This window comes from Natator depressus, chromosome 6 (assembly GCF_965152275.1).
Source record: "Natator depressus isolate rNatDep1 chromosome 6, rNatDep2.hap1, whole genome shotgun sequence".
Lineage (NCBI taxonomy): Eukaryota > Metazoa > Chordata > Testudines > Cheloniidae > Natator > Natator depressus.
In genome coordinates, this window is record NC_134239.1 from 49,241,695 (window position 1) to 49,266,031 (window position 24,337).

The 24,337-nt window shown below is 43.6% G+C and overlaps 1 protein-coding gene across 1 annotated transcript in view; it reads left to right on the forward strand.

The window, feature by feature from the left end:
• Positions 1–24,337, forward strand: part of ANO1 (anoctamin 1) — a 115,632-nt gene that overhangs the window by 62,033 nt on the left and 29,262 nt on the right. Inside the window, exons 9-13 of the mRNA XM_074956985.1 lie at positions 3,497–3,552; positions 5,121–5,162; positions 8,372–8,436; positions 10,714–10,848; positions 15,510–15,670. Of these exons, the coding sequence (XP_074813086.1) occupies positions 3,497–3,552; positions 5,121–5,162; positions 8,372–8,436; positions 10,714–10,848; positions 15,510–15,670 (459 nt within the window). The remainder of the gene's footprint in view (positions 1–3,496; positions 3,553–5,120; positions 5,163–8,371; positions 8,437–10,713; positions 10,849–15,509; positions 15,671–24,337) is intronic.

Below are 24,337 nucleotides of genomic sequence, written 5' to 3' on the forward strand. Positions count from 1 at the left end.
TGGATGTGGGATTTTAGCCTTCAGAACTGATCCAACTGTTAAATTCATTAACAGGAAGAAATAAAAATCAGGTCACCCTGATAAAGACCTGCTGACCATGTATCCCCTCTTCTGCTGTTTTATAGTCTCTTTAACATTGATTATGATATGCAGGGATCCACTAAACTATGGCACTGAAGTGAATAAATAGCTCATAATAAACCAAATCATGTGTGGCAAAAACTAAATTTCCTCAAGTCCAGTCATCTCCACCCCTGATATCCCATGGAAGACAAAAATCAAATGGAAAAACTGGCAACTGTTAAAACATTCATTTGTCCACAGGTAGTTAAATACAAGTATGAATTACAGGTAGCTCTGACAAAATATTGACAAAAATGCTGTTAAGAAATCCATCTAATAATGGAGGGATGATTAAGCCAGATGTGCTTTGTATACTCTGACTTTGCAATTTAAGACATAACCTACGGTGTACAGGTGGCGAATCCTTATATGCCTTAAGATTACTTTGGATGCAACCAGGCACTGTTCCTGTAATGTGGAAAATCCAAATGCAGGAGTGGCCTCCTTTTCTCAAAGCTCCTGTTGGATCGGTTTCACAGCCGAAATGACAAACTTTCACAGTGGCAGGGGGAAAGTCCCACAGCTCAATGTGGAATCTTGTCCTAGAGTTGGCTGCTTTCGTGCTTTCCTAGTCAGAAACAGGAACCACATTAACAGTTACTTGAATGAGGAAAAAGACGTTATGTATTTGGGTCCCCCTGCTTCTTCCGCCTTCACCAGACATGGGCATGGAAAAACCACGCACAGTGCATGATATAAAGAGGTGATTGGGCCACGTAATCAGTGGGTGTAAATCAGCGTGGTTCCATCTGACCTTGTATGTTCAGTCATTATATAATCAAAGAAAGTTTTGGAACAGATTTGAACAAATACGAGTAACACTGGGATATTTTGGAAGTGCTTTCCTCTGAACTTTGCTGCCAAGTAGAAATAACAAAGCTGCCCAGTGAACACTCTAGTCTTTTGCTGTTTATTAGTGCATACTTGTGAAACTGTGAATTGTAGTCCAAAACTTTTCATGTCCATATGTAGTAGGTGGGGTGCTCAAATCTTCAGCAGTGCAATCACTAGAGCTGCTCATTACCAGCCTGCTACCTATTTCTAACTGAAGGTAGTATGAAACCTGCAGGTAATTCTTACTGCTTGATAACTGTGCAGTCTTGGTACGATTTTTTTTTAAAGCATGGCCTTGAAAGGTACTGAGCACCTCTTGAGGGTTGAGGACACTCAGCAACTCCTCCAGCAGTCACTTAATGCCTTGTAGGATCAGGGCCTCAATGAGCTTGTAAAAATGTCCAGAGTACCAAAAAACACACCCTTCATTGGTTCATGCTCTTAGGGTATATCTACATTGAAGATCATATCCATGTCCATGGATGGTAAGGGGGTTTGGGCATGTGTCAGAGGCCGTGCCCACATGATAGTGTAGACCAGTGGTTCTCAAACTTATTTGATCAGGCCCCCTTCTTTGTGTCTGTAGTCATTTATTTCCCCCTCCCCCCAAGTATATATGCCATCACCCAGCACTGAAGGCAGAGCAGAGAGTAGTGGCTGCTGGCTGGTCACCCAGCTCTGAAAGCAGCACTGTGCTAGCAGCAGTACAGAAGAAAGAGAGACCATGTGAAAAATAACACTCATCAATATCACTTTTCACATTGAACTTAGTGCACCATTGCCACCCTTACTTCTGTGCTGCTGCTGCCATCTTGGGGCCGACAGCCAGAGCCCCATCACCTCCAGGTGATGGATGGCGGTGGGGGAGAAGGAGAGCCGAGCCTACGTGGTATGGCTCCAGCTGTACCCTTTATCCCTGTCTCCCAGGCGTGCACGGACCTTCTGCATGAGCCCCAGCCACCCGGGGCTGGCAGCCAAAGCTCTTAAAAAAAAAACAAAAAAACCCACAGTTCGTGCCTCCCTTGGCACATTCCCATGCTTTCCTTGGGAGACCTACCCCACTGTTTGAGAACCACTGGTGTAGACATACCCTATATTTCTCTACATCCGGACCCATGCTGTTATGTCAGTGAGGGATCAATAAACAATTGTCTAGCTAGAACACACCACAATATGTCAGGTTTTTTGTTTTCTCTTTGTAATATTCTTAAACTCTTATTATACACATTGGCCCAATTTTGATCTGGTGATAATCAACTTAGCTCTGTTACAATCAATGGAACAATGTCAATTTACTCCAACTGAGGACGTGATCTTAAAAGTCATCATTCAAGATTAGGTAGCAGAGTCACCAAACATATCTTCAGTGGGTAACGAGACCCATTCAAAGACTTGTAGAAACTCCATATTTGGCAGTGGCTATATTAATGCCAACAGCTATAATAAAACTTACAGTATCTCGAAATTATATACCGTAGCCTCCAAGGATCTGTGTCCTGTTAAGCAGTCTTTGGAATTCTGTAGCAAGATGAGATTTCTAAGTGCATTCTTCTCCCATTGCACAATTCTAATCATATGTATAACTTCTCCTGTTATGTCCTCACTTCTCTTAATTAATCCGAAAGTTAAAGAATGAGATCACTCTCCACAAGGCAGAGAATAAACTCCACAGAGCTCTCCCACCCCACACACATTATAGATGCAGCATTAACTGATTTAAGGCTCATGCATGTAACTAATAGACAAATGTGTAAACAGGGACAGGAGAGGGAAGAAAGACGGAAACTACACTTTTAAATAAAAGATGGAAATGTGGTAAATATGGTAAGTATTATGCCAAGGTCTTTGCAAAGGCTTTCCCTACAACTTTGCTAACCAATCTCAAAAACTCTGAGTGTATGATGAGTGCCTATGTATTAGGGTTGCCAACTTTGTATTTCAAAAATAAGGGACTGTTTTCTTAGCACCCCTTCCCCGCCCCCCCTCCTGGTACTAGTAATACTAATAATTAGTAGTACTCACCTACATTTGCCTGGGGTATTTCTTGCTGCTTTTTGCAGCACTCAGAAACTCCCGAGCTTCTTGTACAGAGATTTAAAAATAAGGGACGTCCCTTGTAATAAGGAACTGTTGGCAACCCTAGTATGTATGTTCCCTTACACAATCAATCCAGCCATATTCTTCTTATGATCCAGCCTTTTGCTTTAAAATCTGCAGCCTTGCTCTTCAAATCAGACTGACTTTTCAGAGAATGTCATTTATTGTAATGACTGATTTCAAGTCATTGTCTCCTAATTCTTCATTCTCAAACATATGACTTCCTCTTACTCTCTGCAGTTTTCCATTTTGTAAAATGAATCCTGCTTAATGATCTGTATGAATGAAAATGAAACTATATAGAGAGGAATTAGATGGCAGAAGATTTATTAGCTAGCCAGATGAGTACTATTTTGAGGGAATTCTTCAGAAATGTTGGATGTTAACTTGAGACTGTCCAAATTTAAAATTGTACATTGCCATTATGCCTTTGTCTTTCAAGGAATCACCAGTCTGCTTGCCAATGGAGTTTACAGTGCTGCATATCCTTTGCATGATGTAAGTGATCTTGGAATATATTTTACATTTCTACAATCTGACACCAAAAAATCCTTAGTATGTTATGTATTAATGGCATCATCTCAAACATTTTTAGTGTTTCACAAGCTTAATTTCCTGCTCCGCTTTTATAATGAGTTTTCACAACTTGTACAGTCTTTACCTGTCAGCTGTGTTGGCTTTTAATAATACCTGCCAAGTTAGTTCCCTTGGTCATCAAAAATGCTACTTTAATATAAAGTTAGTGGAGTTATTAATGTGTCTTGGCAAATTAAATACTTTTGCTACTTTTTGACCTTCTGCTCCCAAGGACTCTGGCACTATGGCGAGGAAATGTATTCATATCTGTACTCCAAGTGGCTAATTTCCTGGTCTAAATCCCCTGGCATCCCCCTATATAAATAGCAAATGTCAGTGATTGTATGTATAATGGGTTGCCATTGGGGAAGTGTCCAAATACTTTAATGTACAGTGCCAGTAGAGATTGGTAGGATCAGACAGTAAGGAAATTTATATGGAGTCTTTTACCACAGGTGTACTGGTGTGGATCTGTATCGGGTTGGTAGTGACCCAAAGATTTCATCCTCTGACTTGATGGTCTTATAAAATGAGTTGGGGATCACTATCCATGCCAAAGTGGACTGATGGGTACACCACAGTTAGCATTAATTGACACCCTTACCCAAGAGACTGAGAAGTGGCTGGTGTTGAAACATTTACAGATGGTCCCTTCCTATAGAGGCTTCATGAATGTCTATAGAGCAGTGTTTGATGCCCCTGCTGCACCTGTTCTGTGAGTGTATAAAGGATCGTGATGTGAAGCTGAAGTAACACAGTGGTGGAAAAGGCCCTTTGAACCTCATACTCCTCTCACTTGCAGGGGGTTTAAAACTAATGAAACTTCATTGACTTGAATGGGTTTCTCACTGGTTTACATTGGTGTGAATGAGATCAGAATCCGGCCTTTTGTCTATCTGGCATTTATCACAAGCATCTGCTATAGAGATACCATTTAGCATTCAAAAAAGATTAAATAAATTCTACTTCATGTATATGCTAATGCTCTGCTGTGCTTTATTAGACATGTAGACAGCTACTGATAGCCACTGATATGTATATTTTATTTGTTCCATAATTGTATTCCTTATCATATTTAGAAATGACCCCAAATCAAAGCCCCAGACTTAATCATCCCTGAGCTTTGGGACAATTTGGATATGGGTCAGCCTTCTAAGCTGGTCTCCTCTTTTTATAATGGATGACTAAATGCCAAATATCACTCAAATGTGGGCCTATCTCTAATCACATTCTTCCCTTAACATTTTTAGGCTGCCTTTATTACTTATTCATTGCTTTTTACCCTGTGACCGACTTTATTACTTTTTCTTCATGTGCTCGATGACAGAAGACAAAGTGTGCCATGAGAAATGACCCCATATAATACAGCATTATTTTACAAATTGCCTTTCTGTTTTTGATGCATTACGTGAGTGGGATACATGGTATGTGAGCCGCATAACGGCTCTGGGTGTGACTTGTTGGATGATGCCATTTTTCTTTCTTTAAAGGGTGACTACGAAGGTGAAAATGTTGAGCTCAATGACAGAAAAGTAAGTTGATATATGCGATTCAGCAAGTTCTCAAGAGTGTTAGCCTCACAAGTCACCTGTCGGGAACTGGACATTTGCCAAGATTTCCCAGAAAATATCGTGGAAAGGCAATCAGTGCCATATAGCAGAAGTATTTCTAAATGTTAATTTTACTCCAACATGGATGTGTATAAATTACCCCGTGTAATAATGGTGCATTTCACATCATCATAGGAAAAATGTTAGCATTTACAATCTAATTTCTCTTAAGGTTGCTGTGACATTAAGTACAATCTGGACTGATGGACAGCTGTGTCCCCTCAGTTCTCCAACCTGGGGTGCCTTTTACACTGCTTTGCTGTGAGAGCAACCACTCCTGGCCTGCTCACACATACATATGTAAATCACTCCCAGCTATACTGCATGAGTGCTATGCATGAATAAGGGGATCAGAATCTGACCCTGAGGAAAATAATCTCAAAACTAACCATTTTGATACTTAGAATTTATTGGGCAAAAAAAGATTGCCTGGTTTCAAACAAGATTTTGCTGTATGTAACTAAGTTAAGGGCAAATTTTTATTCTTTAAGTCCCAGCCTGTGCTAAGGAGTGCTACAGTTCATCTCCCAAATGGGCCCTACTGGCAGTATTGGATCTCACTTAGTTCCGGTTTAGCCAAGTTCATGACTTAAAGGATGTTGTTACTCTCCTGATGCAGGGTGCTTCAGACTGACTGTGTTTCAAGACACCGTGTTAAGAGAGAGAGAGAGAGATAGAATTTCATCAGACCTTTTGTTTTCCATTTTTAAATATATAATATTTTTATAGAAAAAACAAGAAAGTGGGAATGAGGAGGAAGGTTATAAGATAGGTATAATAAACTATGGAAGGACAATTGCACAAGATAATATTTGGTACATACATAGTGTTCTGTAAGTATAATCAACTTAATTCTCATAATGCTTCCAAGAAGAGGGGTTTCCATTTTGCAGACAGAAAAACTGAGACAAAAAGCTTAAGACCAAAGTTTTCAAAAGAGGACACAAAGTTTGGGGGCCTCAGTTATTGGGTTTCTAAACTTGAGACTGCTTGGGGCTGACTTTCAGAATTGGTGCATACCCACAACTCCAAATGAAGTCAGTGGGAAGTGCAGGTGGTCAGCATGTCTGAAAATCAGACAAAAGACATCTGAGATCGGGCCCCCGAAATCAGAGGCCAATGAGGCTTTTGGGTTTTTTTATTTAATTTTATTTTATTTCATGGTAGAATTGTAAGCTGCTGAGATGTCAGGTTTCACCACATCGTGATTCAAATAAGCTAATGACTTTAGGAAACATCAGCCTGTTGTTAGCTATTCTTATATGAACAAAATATCTGAAATTGGTTTATCTGCACCTAAGGGTAATTAATTTAGAACTCCTTGTGTCTACGAGTTAGAAGCCTTTTATTTAATTAATTATTTAACAATTAGGCAATGCTAGTTTTTATGATTTAATTATTTTGCTTCTATGAATCAGTTTAAATAAAACTCTAAAGAAAAATATCACACTCTTTGGTTTTGTAAATAGGCCAGTGTTCACATCCCCATTCTCAGCTCCACATGGGCTATTTAATATTCCACTTACTGTTTTTTAATTGTTAATTCAGAGAGAGGGTTTGACTTTAAGCCCAGCTTTAGGTAAAAGCGACGCATATACTGCGCCATGCAGGTGGATAGCCATGGCTGGCATTGACACATAGAGGCACACCTCCAAATTAAATCCTGCCCAGCTATCCCTGTGCTGCAGGTTAGGTTTGTAATTTGCTGTTGGCCTATACCCCCATTCCAGCCAGAAGTAGGGATGATGGGGTGCAGGCTCTGCCCAGCTCCATGCCCAGTCACCTACCACATGCTCTGGTAGTGGGAAATAAGTGAGCATGCAGCTCACTTGCTTGCTTCCTCATGTCTAGAACTAAGGTGCAAGTGACCCCTGTGATGATAGGTGGAATGCTAAATTGGTTAAAATTAAACTAGAAACAAAGGGAAAAAAGATGCAGTTAGCAGCAACTTTTAAATGAATCCTGGTGTTTCAGAATTTGAATGCACTGGCTGATTAAATTAATCTGATTCTGATTCTCTGTGCTACATTTCATGTGTTTTGGGTTTTTTCTTACAGTTAAAGAAACATATTGATAGCAACCAACTCATGCATTTAAATTTTAGAGGTTTTACCATTGTCAAATGATTGAATGAAGACAGTGGTGACCATTAGAACAAACAGACCTATTCATTGCTATTGCTTGCAGGGATTAATCATTGTTATATTGTTTATATTAATATATCAAACTAAAGAAAAAAAACTAAATAGAGAGATTATCATTGTACTGGAATTCGCAGGTAGATCATGGGAATCTAGGGCTTTATTTTTCCTGGTTCTGTGTGAAGAACTTTCACAGAAATCAATGAGATTTTTGTACCAAAACTAATATTCTGTGGCAAGATATAAAATGAGCTGAATGGCAAGAAGGATGTCAAGTAGCCAGTTTAATAACTCCTTGTTCTCTCTTCAGAATTGGACTGGGTCAGGAAGAATCAAATCTCAGAAGTGTAGTCTTGTTTACAATGTAAATTATGTAATAAATTGAGTGCTTTCAGATGAACCTAGTTTTGTGAGTATTTAATTTCATTTTGTGAGCCATTAATGGTGACCTTTATTTTCTTTGGCCCAAATCCTGACTGAAAGTAATGAGTGAAGACCACTGTGTTCTTCCTAAGATCTTAAATGCAGTTTCTTGGACACTTCAGTACATTTCCTCTCTACAGATGCAAAATATTAGTGCAGCAACAGCAAACTAGTTTATTCCAGTTTGGTGTCTGTATGTCTCTCTCTCTCTCTCTAATAACTCCAAGAACAACCATCCTTCACACCCACATCCATTCTGCTAAAGACTTGACTGATGTATGACTTGCAACAAATCATAAAATCCCCCTTACATCTATCCATTAGTCCTGTTGTTGGAGAGCTTTTAATGCAGTAGAATTCATCATTGTAGCATGCAGTGTGCCAAACCATCAAACTTGTTTTTCATACTTAATGCAGATGCATGTATTGGTCGATTGAGGTATGTGCAACCACAAGAAGAGCGACCCCAGAGCACAACACGAACTGTGCAGTAACTTGGAACAAAAGGAGAAACAGCTCATTTACGTGATGCCTTATTTTAGCTTTCATTTGTGATTTATTTTATAGCTCCTGTGTGACGAATGGGCAAGCTATGGAGTCTTTTATAAATACCAGCCAATTGACCTAGTGAGGTAAGGAGAATTCTAAATGTCCTGTTTCCAGGCAGAATTTTAGAAGTTTCATAAAGTTTTATGCAGTGTGATAGAATCATTAGATCTTCATAAACACAGATCCTGGAGCCCTTCCCCTACCTTCCACCAGACTGCCCTCATAAAGTTCACAGATACAGATACAGGGCCTGATTCTCTCCCTGGATTCTACTGGTTTCCCAGGCTCGGGATCCCTGGCAGTGGAAAGTCCTCCCTGGGGGATGATAAAGAAAGACACAAACCTTCTATAGGCTTGGAGCCCTTGATGCAGCTCAGAGAGAGAGCGGGGGGGGAGGGGAGGGAGGTGGGCAGAACTTGCTAGGGATGGGTCAGGGCCGGGGCACCCAGTATACGTGCTGATTCCCTGGCTAGAACATAAAGCTACCTTCCCTCTGTAGCAGGGGCGGCAGGTTTGCATAATTTTTGGTGGTGCCCAGAACAGGTCCAAGTCCCGTCCCCCCCCACACACACACACCTGTCTTGTAAGCTGATATATATTTTTTTAAATAATGTAAAAACATGAGGCCTCTGGCATGGGGCTGGTAAAGAGGGGTTTGGGGTGTGGGAGGGGCTCAGGCAGAGGGTTGGGGTGCAGGGATGAGGGCTGTGGGGTGGGGCTGGGGATGAGGGGTTCACAATGCAGGAGGGGACTCAGGGATGGGGCAGAGGGTTAGGGTGCAGGGGGATGAGGGCTCTAGCTGGGGCTGGGAATGAGGGGTTTGGGGTGTGGGAGGGGCTCAGGGCTAGGGCAGAGGGTTGGGTGTGTTGGGGGGTGAGGGCTCTGGGATGGGGCAGGGCTGGGGATAAGGAGTTTGGGGTGCAGGCATGCTGCCCCAGGGCTGGGGCCAGAGAGGAGGACTCCCCCCAACCCTCTCCCTGCCAGCAGCAGCAAGCTCCGGGGAGGGGCCTCCCCTCCCACCCGGCAGCACACTCACCTCACACCACTGTCACTGCACATGGTCCTAGGGCCCCTCTCAGGTCCAGGAAGCCCCCTCGCCTGCCCTCCGGTGGGCTGGGGGGGGGCTGCCATCACATGTGCACCTCCTCCCCTGCTGCTGCCCCTCACTGTAGCCTCACTGGGGGTGGGGGATGGGACTGCCCCTTGCCCAGTGTGGGGCAGGAGCAGTGACTGCAGGCGGGGGGAGCCCCTGTGTTGGTGGAGGGTCCCGCTGGAAAAGGGAAGGGTCCGAAGCGGAAGGGAAGGGCAGGGTCAGCCTTCCCTGGCACTAGTGCATGGGGGCATTAGGACCCTGCAGCAACAGTTGATGCTGGGAACCAGCAGAGCCCAGCGCAGCATGGAGTTGTAGGGGGCAGCCACCCGCTTGAGACAGGGACACTCTGAGGCCCGGGGGAGAAACACGGGGGCAGAAAGTGGGGGCCAGGGGAGATTCAGGGGAGGTACGTGGGGGCAGCAGGCTGGGCTGGGAGAGAGACCGGCCCCAAATATTGGTGGAGCCGGGCCCTGAATATTGCTGGAGTCCGGGCACCCCGGGCCCATATAACTTGCCGCCCCTGCTCCATAGAGGCACTGTGGCAGGATATTGATAATACCTAGATATTTGTGCTTAGTTATTACAGTGACTATAGACCATTAGACAGACTGACAAAGCTTGAAAACCAGAAAGTGATGGGTCCAGATGGGAAACAGACATTTAGTTTAGTTACATCAGCCCTTTCAAGTGACTTAAACCAGAAGATGCATTTGAGCTTGCAGTTAAGTTTAAATTAAAGTTCCAATGGGAACGGGGACAAGGCTTTCTTTTCCTAAATTCCCACTTCACTCTCTCTCAGGTTGACCATGCATTCCCAATACATTCAAAAGTCCAGCTTACCACAATGGGAATTTAAGGTGCACAAAAGAATATAAGATTTTGATTTTTTTTTCTTTTTATTGAGGATGAGTTTTGTTTGTCATAGTTGAGATTCAGAGTCCATGGAGTAATTTCAATAAAGAAAAGGGAAAAATTCTTGTTTAGGGAGATTTGATCATGATAAATCTAAATATATCTGTTTAGACACACACAAGAGCAAAAGAGTTTGGCGAGTAGGGCTAACTGACTTTCTTGGTTCCTCCATCACTGGATTCATTCCAAGGGGCATGCAAAAAGGAATCCTCCTAGGGGAAATGCATTCCAGCTAGTCAAGAGTTTACTTTCCCCTTCAAGCTTAATACTGCTGTGATTCATAATTTTAGCCATGGTATATTTTAAGCTATAGTAAACATTTCACTGTTTTTTTTTTTCCCTCAATGTATTTCAGAAAATACTTTGGAGAGAAGATTGGACTGTATTTTGCCTGGCTGGGAGTTTATACTCAAATGCTCATTCCTGCTTCCATTGTAGGGGTTATTGTGTTTCTGTATGGCTGTGCAACCGTGGATGAGAATATACCAAGGTAAAAAAAATATGCAAATGCTCACTTTTATTTCTTTACACATCCAAACGGCATTCAGAATCCAGGCTGTTATATATGTATGACACCAATCGTTTATTCAAGCTTTATGTTGGTGCTGAGTTGTAGGGTTGGAGCACTGAAATCTTCAATCCTACCTGGGACCAGGCCATCAGTTGGAATACTGGCCACAGCCGTTTTGCATTACTTATGCAGTGTGATAGAATAATGAGATCTTCATAAACACAGATCTTAGAGCCCCTCCCCTACCTTCCACCAGGCTGCCCTCATAAAGTTCATTCGTATCATTCATGGCATAGAGAGAATTCATACTGAATAGAGTTCAAAAATGTTCCTGAGGCTGGAAAACAAGACTTACAATAAGAAAAGGAGTACTTGTGGCACCTTAGACTAACCAATTTATTTGAGCATAAGCTTTCGTGAGCTACAGCTCACTTCATCGGATGCATACTGTGGAAAGTATGCATCCGATGAAATGAGCTGTAGCTCACGAAAGCTTATGCTCAAATAAATTGGTTAGTCTCTAAGGTGCCACAAGTACTCCTTTTCTTTGCGAATACAGACTAACACGGCTATTACTCTAAGACTTACAATGTGAGACTTAAGGAGCTCGATCTATTCAGTTTATCAAAGAGAAGTTTGGGCGGTAACTTGATCATTGTGTACAGAGACTTAGATGTGGAAAAGATATCAGATGGAAGGGATTTTTATTCTTGGTGACAAAGATATAACAAGATCCAGTGGCTGGAAGTCAACTTTGAAATAAGATGCAATTTCCTAGCAGGGATGATGATTAAACTTTGAACATCTTACCTGGGTGGTGGTGAACTCACCATCATTGTTTGGAGTCTTCAAAATGAGATTAAATATCTTTCTAAAAGATATTCTTTAAGTCAGCTTCTGGGAAAAATTCTGCCTGTGTGTGCAGGAAGTCACATGGGACATAGGATGGTCATAGTGGTCTCTTCTGGCATGAGAGTCTGTGAATCCTGATGTTTATTTGTTCCCTTCATGGGCCTTGGAGAGAACAGGAAGCTCTGCATTACCCTCACCATGCTCAAAGCACTTGCAGTTCTGCTTCAAGATAATGATTATGAACAAATATCATGCTTCAGGGATTCAGTCAGTCACCTGCAGAGGTCAGGAAGGATATTTTCCCCCAAAGCACAATTGGCCGGATGTATTTGGGATGGGAGCAGGGGGCAGTCACCTTCCTCGGAAGAATCAGGCAGTGGCCACAGCTGGAGATAGGACACCAGACAGGGTGGACTAATACTCTGAAGCAGCACAGAAAATCCTCTTTCTTAGAAGCTTGACTGGTATATCTTGTTCACATGCACAAGATACAACTGATCTCCACATTGGGGTTGAAAAGGAATTTCCCTCCAAATCATATTGGCAGAGACCTAGCAGGTTTTCACCTCCCTTTGCAGCATGGAGCACGAATCACCTGCTAGGATCATCTGGGCAAATCTCACCTAATCAATTCCCTTCCATTTCAGGGGCCTCAAGGTGTTGCTGGCACCTCAGTCTCTCCTGTTTTCTGCTTGTGGCACACAACAATTTAAACCCAAGTAACTGGGCTCAGTATAGGAGTAATAGCGTGAAATTTACTAGCCTGTGATGTACAGGGCAGAGTAGATGATCTAATAGTCCCATCTGGCCTTAAACTCTGTGAAATCTATGAAAAGGTGCACAAGGTACATGAATTCACCCTGTGCAGCCAGTCTTTCTCCTTTGCACAATTCCAGCACAAGCCTTGCCTCTCTGCATCAGGTTGAATTCCAAACTTAGGCTGCAGTCATAAACACACAATGTGACTACTCAGGTGTATAACATCAATCACATGTGTTTGCAGAATCAAGTGAATACATGTGTTCATGTCAGATAATTTGGCAAAGTTTTAACATCAGTAAATTTTCTTATCTGTTGGAGTAAAGATACAATTAATCGTAAAATAGAATGTCCCTGCCAGCAGTTTAAGAATCTAGGCAGCCTGGTTCTGGAACAATTATAATTTAGAACTGCTGCATCATAAAACTTCCATATGCCTGATCAGAAATAGTTCACATCAATCAGGCCATTGGAGATGAGAAAAGATTAGTTTTCTGGGCGTTTGTTTTAGTTTTTCAAGTATAGTGGAAATATCAGTGCTATAGGATATGTAAAATAAATTAAGATAATTACATAATTTTGTATTGAACAACAGTTTTTCCTTCTGGTACTTGGTTGAAGCAACTAAAAACCCAAAATAAAATGCTACATATCTGTGAAAGTGTAGTGTCATTAAGGCCTAGAGTTTGGCACACCAGGAAGCTAGTTACAACTCCCCATTCCTGAAACCAGCTCTACACCAGACTCTGTCTGATGGACTGCATTAATATATGTATGCTGTCTGGCAATGGGTCCCAAGTGTCTATCTGCCAGCCTGCAAATGCCAGAACACAGTCAGCTTTGGCCACACCTCCTGCACGCCTCATCCATTTGAGTATTTTACATGTGATGGGTACTCTTCCACACCAGGGGAATCTCTAGGAGGGAACATTTGGCCTCTTTCTGTTCCCTTTTAATGCTGGAGCTCTCAAAGGGTTTGAAGCAGGTTTCAGGACTGAGTCCACAATATCCAATACTGGGCAAAAATGTTATGTTATCAGTATTCTACCACCTTAGTAATCTAATAGTGAGTTATTATTATTTATTAATACAGTGCCATAGGCGTGCATGACAATGTAGAAGTATTCACAGTATTCATCTAAGAGTTTGTTCTCCACAGCAGAAAGATAAAATATGTACAGAACAAAATACATGTTCTCAGAAAATAGAATCTGGAAAACAGCTGTGGGTAAAAAAACAGATAGCATGTAGACAAAATAGAAGGTCACAGTTAAGCTTATGATGAATCAGCACTTGCTTAAGTTTTGAGTTTATATGCACCTAAATCTCCAGAGATGTGACAAAATAATCATGTGGCCTGTTGATGAGGTATGTGCTAAAAATAATTTATTTTAGCTCACTTGTTGACAGCGACTTTTCTGTCCTTTTCATAATTGTAGATCAGATCATTATATAAATTAATCTTAAAAGAACATAAAAAAATTGTGTAACCAGAACACAGATGGCATGTCTGTTATAAAGTAGTGGAAAGCATCTACTATGAACAACAAAGACAACTCAAGAATACATATGTCTAAACTAGGTAATCTGGTCAAATTAGTAAAATCCAGGTGCCGGGTGTTTTTTAATTGTACTATTTAGTTATTTATTATACATTTTCAAAAAAGGCCTCTAATTTTGCATTTCCAGTTTTGCTTCCATAATCTGTTTCATGTGCAAATGATAGAAATTTAGATATCAATCAGGAACAACGATATCTGTGTCCACAAATCATGTAGTTGGATGTCTAGGGCAGATTTTCTGGTCTGATAGGGTTGCTTTGCATCACTCCAACTGTTGACAAGCTTAGCAGCCAGCATAGAAGCTCCTCCAATATCCCCTTACCAGCCTCTAGAATAGGGGGGGTTTCTGTGTAGACGATGTAGTGAGCTCATCTTCCTGCCCCAGATGCTAGAGTAATTGCTGGGAATCATAGGCAGTCTTGCTTAAAGTAGAGCAATCCCCTTCCTGCTGTGATTTATGCTGGGCACTGGCACAGGTTGAAATCAATTTTGCCTATCACCTCACCAGTCCTATCCCTTGCTTAGCACAGCAGGACTAGAGAATCTAGCCCCGAAACTCTATCACTTTCGCATGCTACTGATTGCACCTGCAATTGATTGTAGATGCAAAATTAGCATTTCAATTGAGGCACCTTAAAACATGTGGTGCTAAGATTCATGACTGTAGTAGTGGCCTAATTCCAACAATTCCGAGACGCTCTTTCTCATACCGCACAGCAAACTTTAGACCGGACTGCCAGATAGTCTTTTTTCCCCATTAAATGGAGTGCAGGTCAAAGCAAAAAACATTGGATCAATTTCATTTAATGAGCCTCTTCTAACAGTGTTGCCTTGATCTGAGGTCACATATTCCCGATAGTGTAGTTCCAGAGACAGAGCTAAGTGAGGGGGTTGTCTTGAGGACAGTAGAGAGGAAGAACAGTTTTGTGATTAAAGCTCTGGAGATCGGAGTTCAATTTCCAGGTCTCCCACAGACACACTCTCACTCTCTCTTTCTCTCTCTCTCTCTCTCTGCCTCAGTTCCCCATGTATCAAATGGGGTTAATACTTATTTTTCTCCTATCCTTTGTCTGCCTTTATTTACACTGTAAGCACTTCAGAACAGGCTCTGTCTCACTTTGTGTTTATACAGTGTATAGCATAGGGCCTGATTCATTTCCTCTTGATGTCAATGGAGAGACTTCTGTTGACCTGAATGGGAATTGGATCAGACCTATAGTGGGACCCTGATGTCATTTGGGGCTTCTAGGACTGACCATAATACAAAATAAGTAACAATACTAAGAAGAGGTTGAGAAATGAGAAGAAATATGAAGGGAGCATTTGGCAGCCCAGCAGGTTGAATGTGCATTCAGTGACGGGGAACATATGCAGAGGACAAATGTCTTATCAGAAGAAATGACCTGTGCATGGCAGATGAAATGTATTAACCTTACTCTTTGCATTTACTTGTCATTTTCCTCGCAGTATGGAGATGTGTGATGAGAGAAACAACATCACCATGTGCCCTCTATGTGACAAAACGTGCAGTTACTGGAAGATGAGCTCTGCCTGTGCCACCGCTCGAGCGAGTCACCTGTTTGACAACCCAGCAACTGTCTTCTTCTCTGTCTTTATGGCTCTGTGGGGTAAGAAATGTATGGCTTTGACGTGGGGTTTTTAATTCTCTTAAATACAAGAGGAAAACAAACAAACAAACAAAAGCTAAACCAGTATTTTTATGCTCGGGCAGTTAATTATGTCAAGTTCCTCGTCACCCAGCCCCCTCCCCGCTTTTTCCAATGAAACTGTCGTCCCTAAATTTATATGCTGGACTGAAGGTTAAAATTCAGGAGGTTGCTCAGACGAATATAAAATGAAATTGTTAGGCATATGTCATAAAACTGCTGCATGGCATGTCTAGATTTCATTAAGGGGATTGCATAGCTTGCCAACAAAATCTAGTTACAGAGCCAGCTTCCAAATTAGAACATTGCTGAAGAGATGTATAGAGTACGTGGGGCAGAGAGGGGAAAGAGGAGCGTAATGGCCGTTCGTGTCTCAGAACAAAACGTGACTGAGTTTTGCTGTGCTCATAAGTGCAATTAAGTTTATCAGGGAACAGGCCTGGACTAGTGATCTGCACAGAGGACCATGAACCTGAAGCTGCTGCGTTCTAATTATTTTTCGAATGCTGACTCCTCCTGAGCTCTTGAGCAAGTTTCTCTGCTTCAGTTTCCACTTGTAAAATTGAGTTGTTAATATTTAGCTGTCCCAGGGAAGTGTTGTGAGAATGAATTAGCTAAAGTTTGTAAAGTGGTTAGAAGCATTGTGTAAGTGCTAAACATTATTACTATTGTCTCAGCTAGATTACCTAGTGTGGACAGTAGCCTAGATGGTATCAGAAAACCCCGACACAGGAGATTTCTGTTGAAGAGAGATTCAGTGCTGAAGTAACACAAGGACTTATTCCTTTAGGATAGAGAACTCAGTTAGTCAAGATCATTGCCACTGGTGGGAAGCACAAAGCAATAGTTTCCTTTTAGCTGGTTGGGTGAACAGAGAGAACTCCAATTTCTAGCATTACTAATCTTTGTGGATGACATTCACTTGCTGTGGGAGGTTTCATATAAGGCCCTCATGGCTATGGAACCGTCACACTGGCCCTGCATGAGGGGGAATACCAGTTAAGTGACTAACCACATCCTCTGCAAGTCAGGGGGTTTCCATTAGGAGAGATAGAGATAGATGGTCTGGAGCCACTTGTGAACAAACCTAATACATAGGAACCCTGCACTAGGGAGCACAGACAAAGGCTAGCTGCCATTCCAGCCCACAGGCTGCATTTCAGCCTAATAGCCTGCTTCCACTTCGGTGGGGGTGGATTCATTCCTACCATCCACCACATTGAATAGCCACAACGTCACTAGTACGTCACTAAAAGCAGCACAAGGAGATCTTTGCCTATGTGGGCTTTTATGTATGAGTAGTGAGCTCCATTTTTGACACTGTATCTCATTTAGTTCTGGAAATACAACCCTAGTTTCCATTTACTGAGATATATAGGGAACCATTTTTTTTATTAGCAGTAATTTAAGATGAGGTTAGTGTATCCTTCAAAATAAAGTAATAACTGTGGCCAAAATTTATAGAAGGTGCAATACCATCTGCTATGACTGAATATTCTGTTCAATGTAAGGTTGGAAGAGGGGTGGGTACCTATCGTATGATCCTGTTGAGAGTTGGGTTAAAATGCACACAGCAAACAGGCATAATAAGATAATCAGCAGGAAATCTGAAGGAGAGGTACAGAATCTGTGGTGGTCAGTGATCTGTTATCTTGAACAGCATCTTGTCATGTTACATATATTGAGAAATGTGATATAACCCAGAGCAGCATGCCAACCCATGTCAGAGACTTTAAATAGTCTGATTCTGTCATATGGGTAATCAAATATCTACTTGCATGCTCTCTCTCTCTGTGCATTGACAGGTACTCCAATTGGTCTGCAGCATACTCAAATGTATCATGACATGGAAGGTTGCCTGGGTTCCATTTCTTAGCAGAGTATATTGGTCCCCTCCACCCATTTTTGGTGACTGAAGGGGCAATCTCTATCATTATGCAAAGTCAGAGTAAACAAACAACTTGGGGGTGTGTCAGCAAAACACCTCCCCTACAACTGCTTGTGTATTTGGATACTTGTATATCCTCCATCACCAGAGCATCTGAAAGCCTCACAGACATTTATGAATTTATTCTTTGCGGCAGAGAAGTATTGCCGTTATTTTACAATGAAGAACTGAGATATAAGGCAATCAAGGCCCTTCTTTTAAAAAAGTATTTAAGCATATGCCTAACTTAAACACTTGAATTTTTCCATTAACTTTAATAGTACTACTTACATGCTTAAGTACCTCAAAGTAAGGCCTTAGGCCTGGATACATAAAGGTACGTCGGCACCTCTGTGTCATTTTTAGACGCCACCATGATCCACAAAACTCCTGTGTATTTTAGAGTAAGGCTATGTCAACACTACTGCCTATGTCAGCAAAACTTATGTCGCTCAGGGGTATAACTGTTCCACCCCCCTGCGTGACGTAAGTTATACCGACATACGTTTTCATGTGCACAGCACTATGTCGGCGGGAGAAATTCTCCCACGAACATAGCTACCGCTGCTCGCTGGGGTCAGGTTTTTATGCTGACGGGAAAGCTCTTTGTATGCCCGTCGACATAAAGCGTCTTCACCACATGCGTTGCAGTGGCACAGCTGTATCGGTTCAAGTGCACTGCTGCAGCGTGCGCTCTACACCTATGTTTCTGCCTCTGGGCATGCACCCTGCTGCCTCCCTCTAGGCTAGGGTTCCCAGCCATCCAGGATTGTCCTGGAGTCTCCAGGAATCAAAGAGTAATCTTTAATTCAAGATTATGTCCTGTGATGAAACCTCCAGGAATACGTCCAACCAAAATTGGCAACCCTACTCTAGGTACCCAGATGTTTATCTCTTACCCTAAGCCCCAGAGCAATCCACACCCAGGGGAAGATAGGCATTCGTTCACCTAACTTGTGTGCTGGGCCTGATCCAGTCAGTGTGCTCAGAGGCTGCCACATAACTCCACACAAAACAATTGGGGGGAAGGGAAAGTTTCTTATATGCTTTAGCCCAGTGGTGAGGGTACTTACATAGGAAGTGGGAAACCAAGGGTTCAAGTCCCCCCTCTGCCTGAGGGGGAAAAGGGATTTGACCAGGAATCTGCCACTTCTCTTAGAGCCCCAACCACTGGACTATGGGATACTCTGATGTGGGACTCCTTCACTCGCCTGTTGAAGTTGTTCCACTTTAAATACATAATTGAATAATTAATATTAATTGGGCTGGAGGAAAAGGGAGAATCTCTGTGTATCTTAGTGGTAAGAGCACTCAATGGTGAGGTGACAGATCCGTTCTCCTCATCAGGCAGAGGGGAGTGGACTTGAACGTGGGGTCTCCCACACCCCAGGTGAGCACCCTCATCACTGGACTCAGTGTTACAAGGGAGCTGTCTCCCACCCCCCAGCTGTTTTGTATGGAGTTGTGCAGCTTCTGACCACACCTACTGGATCAGGCCCTGAAGACAAATTTGGCAGAGGAACCCTTATCTTCCCCCAGTTCATCTATCACAAGCAGAGATAGGCACCTCCCTTCAAGGGGTGGGCCTCAGGACATATCAACTATCCCATTGGCTCCTGGCCTAGGTTACTGGCTTTTGTTGATTGCATTCCTGAGCACCTATGTCTCCCCATTCATTGTACAGGAAGCCTAGGCACCTAACTCAGGTCTTGTGGACTGCGGTGTTGTTCCTGTGATTATCTGGATGCCTGAGACCTTTGTGGATGTGGACCTAAGTGACTTCCACAAAATCACACAGGAAATCTCTGGAAGGGCTGGGAATGGAACTGCGATAACCTGAGTCACAGGATAGGGCCTTAACTACAAGATCATCCTTCCTCTCTCACATGGCCAACCTGCCTGGCACCCACACAGTTGTTCCACATCTGCTACTGTTGCTACAAGCCAATAACACACTGTGCTTCCGAAAGACAGGATTTTTCCCATACCATACCCTTATGTTTCCGTGACTTACTGGTCTTTCTCACCCCACCTCCAACACACATGCTGTATTGCTATGGAGACAAGAGTTCATTCCTTAGGTATCAGAAAGGTGAAGATTTTGTCACAGTTATTTTTAGTAAAAGTCAGGGACAGGTCACGGGCAATAAACAAAAATTCACAGAAGCCCATGACCTGTCCCTGACTTTTACTAAAAATAACTGTGACAAAATGGGGCTGAGCCCAAGCCCTACTGTGGGAGGAGAGCAGGAGGGTCCCCCTGCCGCCCATGGTGGCTGACAGCTCCGGATTTCCCCACCACCTGCAGCAGCTGAGAGCTGCATGGGTGCCTACAGTGGCTCGAGCTCCAGGTGGCCCCCCACCACCTGTGGCTGTTGCGAGTTGTAAGGGGCCCTCCATCACCTGCAGCGACTCAGAGATCTGGGGTTCCCCCACTGCCCACGGTGTCTCGGAGCTCTGGGGCCAGTGGGTGAGAGCTCCGGGTCCCCCCCAACCTGTGGCTGCTGAGAGCCCCTCCGCTGTGGCTCAGAGCTCGGAGCTGCAGGGACCCCCTGTCACCTGCAATACCTGGGAGCTGCGGATCCCCCATCTCTTAAATAAGCAGTCTGACATTGATTTTCTCTCCCCTAAAAATAAGGCCTGAATTTGTGTGGTATGAAACCTCATCCAGAATCCCTCAAAATCCAGCTCAAATAATGATCTAGAAAGCAATCTACCAGAACCTTTGAGCTCAGTTTGTGTTTATGGGCACAGATGAAATATGAAAATGCATGTGTGTTTAGCAGAAAGACATTCTTTCTTTGCTACTTCTTTGAACCTGCCGCACTCAGTTGGTGCTTCTCATATGAGTTAACAGATGGCTATGTTTCAGATGTAATATTTAATTTTACATTTTTCTAAGTTGATGCTGTAAAATGATTTCTGGTAGCAGCATGACACAATGTGTCTTTCATTTTCTCACTGTACATGGAAACTACAGACCACAGTGTAAGAGCTCCCAGGGACACAGAGAAGGGGCAGGGATTCAAGGATTATATCATAGACTGTTTTAAGATATAATTATGATGTTACCAGTTTACAGGAAGCACAAGAGTTATAAAGGGGTTCAGCTGTAGGCTTTGTACGTGAGAATTTCACTTGGAGGACTGATGAATGCTAAAAGCATAGCCTGATTCCAGTCACCCTTTTATCTATATTAGTCTTTCTCTCTCTCCCCTCTCTGCCTTCAAGGTTTTACTGAATATCATGGGTACATCTTGTTGAGCACATCTGTTAGTATTCACTGCAGAAGAATTCTTGTGCGGTTAGCCTTTCTCAATGGACTTGCTTCTTTCATAATTACTTATTTACTGAACTGTGCTGGTTTGTTCCCAGCATTAAAATGTATGTCCTCTGAGAACTTCCTCCACCTCAAAGGCACGTACACTGATAAAGAACAGGGTTATTTGCTACAACTCAAGAGTTGTTTTCATATTGCTCCTTTTTCCTGAGTCTAGCCTGTTAAAAACAAAATGACTGCTGCACAGTGGATCCCCTTACAATGGCCATTAAAAAGCTCCCTATTTGCAACACTTATCAGGTTTGGTCTACATGCAGTTTTTGTATAACTATTTTGGTTACGTGTGTGATCATTTATTGAAACAGTTATACTAGTAAAACCTCTAGTGTGGACATATTTACATCAGTATAAAGGTGTCTTATACAGTATAGCTTAGGGTATGTCTACACTACGAAATTAGGTTGAATTTATAGAAGTCGGTTTTTTAGAAATTGTTTTTATATATTCGAGTGTGTGTGTCCCCACAGAAAATGCTCTAAGTGCATTAAGTGCATTAACTCGGCGGAGTGCTTCCACAGTACCGAGGCAAGCGTCGACTTCCGGAGTGTTGCACTGTGGGTAGCTATCCCACAATTCCTGCAGTCTCCGCTGCCCATTGGAATTCTGGGTTGAGATCCCAATGCCTGATGGGGCTAAAACATTGTCGCGGGTGGTTCTGGGTACATATCGTCAGGGCCCTGTTCCCTCCCTCCCTCCGTGAAAGCAGCAGCAGACAATCGTTTCACGCCTTTTTTCTTGAGTTACCTGTTCAGACGCCATACCAGACGTCTGGCAAGCATGGAGCCAGCTCAGGTAACCGTCACCGTATGTCTCCTGGGTGCTGGCAGATGTGGTACTGCATTGCTACACAGCAGCAGCAACCCCTTGCCTTGTGGCAGCAGACGGTGCAGTAGGACTGGTAGCCGTCATCGTCATGTCCGAGGTGCTCCTGGCCATGTCGGCCAGGAGCGCCTGGGCAGACATGGGTGCAGGGACTACATTAGAAGTGACTTGACCAGGTCGTTCTCTTTAGTCCTGCAGTCAGTCCTATTGAACCATCTTATGGTGAGCAGGCAGGCGATACGGATTGCTAGCAGTCCTACTGTACCATCTTCTGTACCATCTTCTGCCAGGCAGGCAAGAGATGAGGATGGCTAGCAGTCCTACTGCACCATCTTCTGCCGAGCAGACATGAGATGTGGATGGCTTGCAGTCCTTCTGCACCGTCTGCTGCCAGCCAAAGATGTAAAAGATAGATGGAGTGGATCAAAACAAGAAATAGACCAGATTTGTTTTGTACTCATTTGCTTCCCCCCATCCCCATCTAGGGGACTCATTCCTCTAGGTCACACTGCAGTCACTCACAGAAAAGGTGCAGCGAGGTAAATCTAGCCATGTATCAATCAGAGGCCAGACCAACCTGCTTGTTCCAATAAGAACAATTACTTAGGTGCACCATTTCTTATTGGAACCCTCCGTGAAGTCCTGCCTGAAATACTCATTGATGTAGAGCCACCCCCTTTGTTGATTTTAATTCCCTGTAAGCCAACCCTGTAAGCCATGTCGTCAGTCGTCCCTCCCTCCGTCAGAGCAATGGCAGACAATCATTCCGTGCCTTTTTTCTGTGCGGATGCCATACCAAGGCAAGCATGGAGGCCGCTCAGCTCACTTTGGCAATTAGGAGCACATTAAACACCACACACATTATCCAGCAGTATATGCAGCACCAGAACCTGGCAGAGCGATACCGGCCGAGGAGGCGACGTTAGGACATGGACACAGATTTCTCTCAAAGCATGGGCCCTGTCAATGCATGCGTCATGGTGCTAATGGGGCAGGTTCATGCTGTGGAACGCCGATTCTGGGCTCGGGAAACAAGCACAGACTGGTGGGACCGTATAGTGTTGCAGGTCTGGGACGATTCCCAGTGGCTGCAAAACTTTCGCATGCGTAAGGGCACTTTCATGGAACTTTGTGACTTGCTTTCCCCTGCCCTGAAGCGAATGAATACCAAGATGAGAGCAGCCCTCACAGTTGAGAAGCGAGTGGCGATACCCCTGTGGAAGCTTGCAACGCCAGACGGCTACCGGTCAGTTGGGAATCAATTTGGAGTGGGCAAATCTGCTGTGGGGGCTGCTGTAATGCAAGTAGCCCACGCAATCAAAGATCTGCTGATATCAAGGGTAGTGAGTCTGGGAAATGTGCAGGTCATAGTGGATGGCTTTGTTCCCTAACTGTGGTGGGGCCATAGACGGAACCCATATCCCTATCTTGGCACCGGAGCACCAATCCGACGAGTACATAAACCGCAAGGGGTACTTCTCAATAGTGCTGCAAGCTCTGGTGGATCACAAGGGATGTTTCACCAACATCAACGTGGGATGGCCAGGAAAGGTACATGATGCTCGCATCTTCAGGAACTCTGGTCTGTTTCAAAAGCTGCAGGAAGGGACTTTATTCCCAGACCAGAAAATAACCGTTGGGGATGTTGAAATGCCTATAGTTATCCTTGGGGACCCAGCCTACCCCTTAATGCCATGGCTCATGAAGCCGTACACAGGCAGCCTGGACAGTAGTCAGGAGCTGTTCAACTACAGGCTGAGCAAGTGCAGAATGGTGGTAGAATGTGCATTTGGATGTTTAAAGGCGCCCTGGCGCAGTTTACTGACTCGCTTAGACCTCAGCGAAACCAATATTCCCACTGTTATTACTGCTTGCTGTGCGCTCCACAATATCTGTGAGAGTAAGGAGGAGACGTTTATGGTGGGGTGGGAGGTTGAGGCAAATCGCCTGGCTGCTGGTTACGCGCAGCCAGACACCAGGGCGGTTAGAAGAGCACAGGAGGGCGCGGTACGCATCAGAGAAGCTTTGAAAACCAGTTTCATGACTGGACAGGCTATGGTGTGAAAGTTCCGTTTGTTTCTCCTTGATGAAACCCACCACCCCTTGGTTCACTCTGCTTCCCTGTAAGCTAACCACCCTCCCCTCCTCCCTTCGATCACCGCTTGCAGAGGCAATAAAGTCGTTGCTTCACATTCATGCATTCTTTATTCATTCATCACACAAATAGGGGGATGACTACCAAGGTAGCCCAGGAGGGGTGGTGGAGGAGGGAAGGAAAATGCCACATAGCACTTTAAAAGTTTACAACTTTAAAATTTATTGAATGCCAGCCTTCTGTTTTTTGGGCAATCCTCTGTGGTGGAGTGGCTGGTTGGCCCGAGGCCCCCCCACCGCATTCTTGGGCATCTGGGTGAGGAGGCTATAGAACTTGGAGAGGAGGGCGGTTGGTTACACAGGGGCTGTAGTGGCAGTCTGTGCTCCAGCTGCCTTTGCTGCAGCTCAACCATACACTGGAGCATACTGGTTTGGTCCTCCAGCA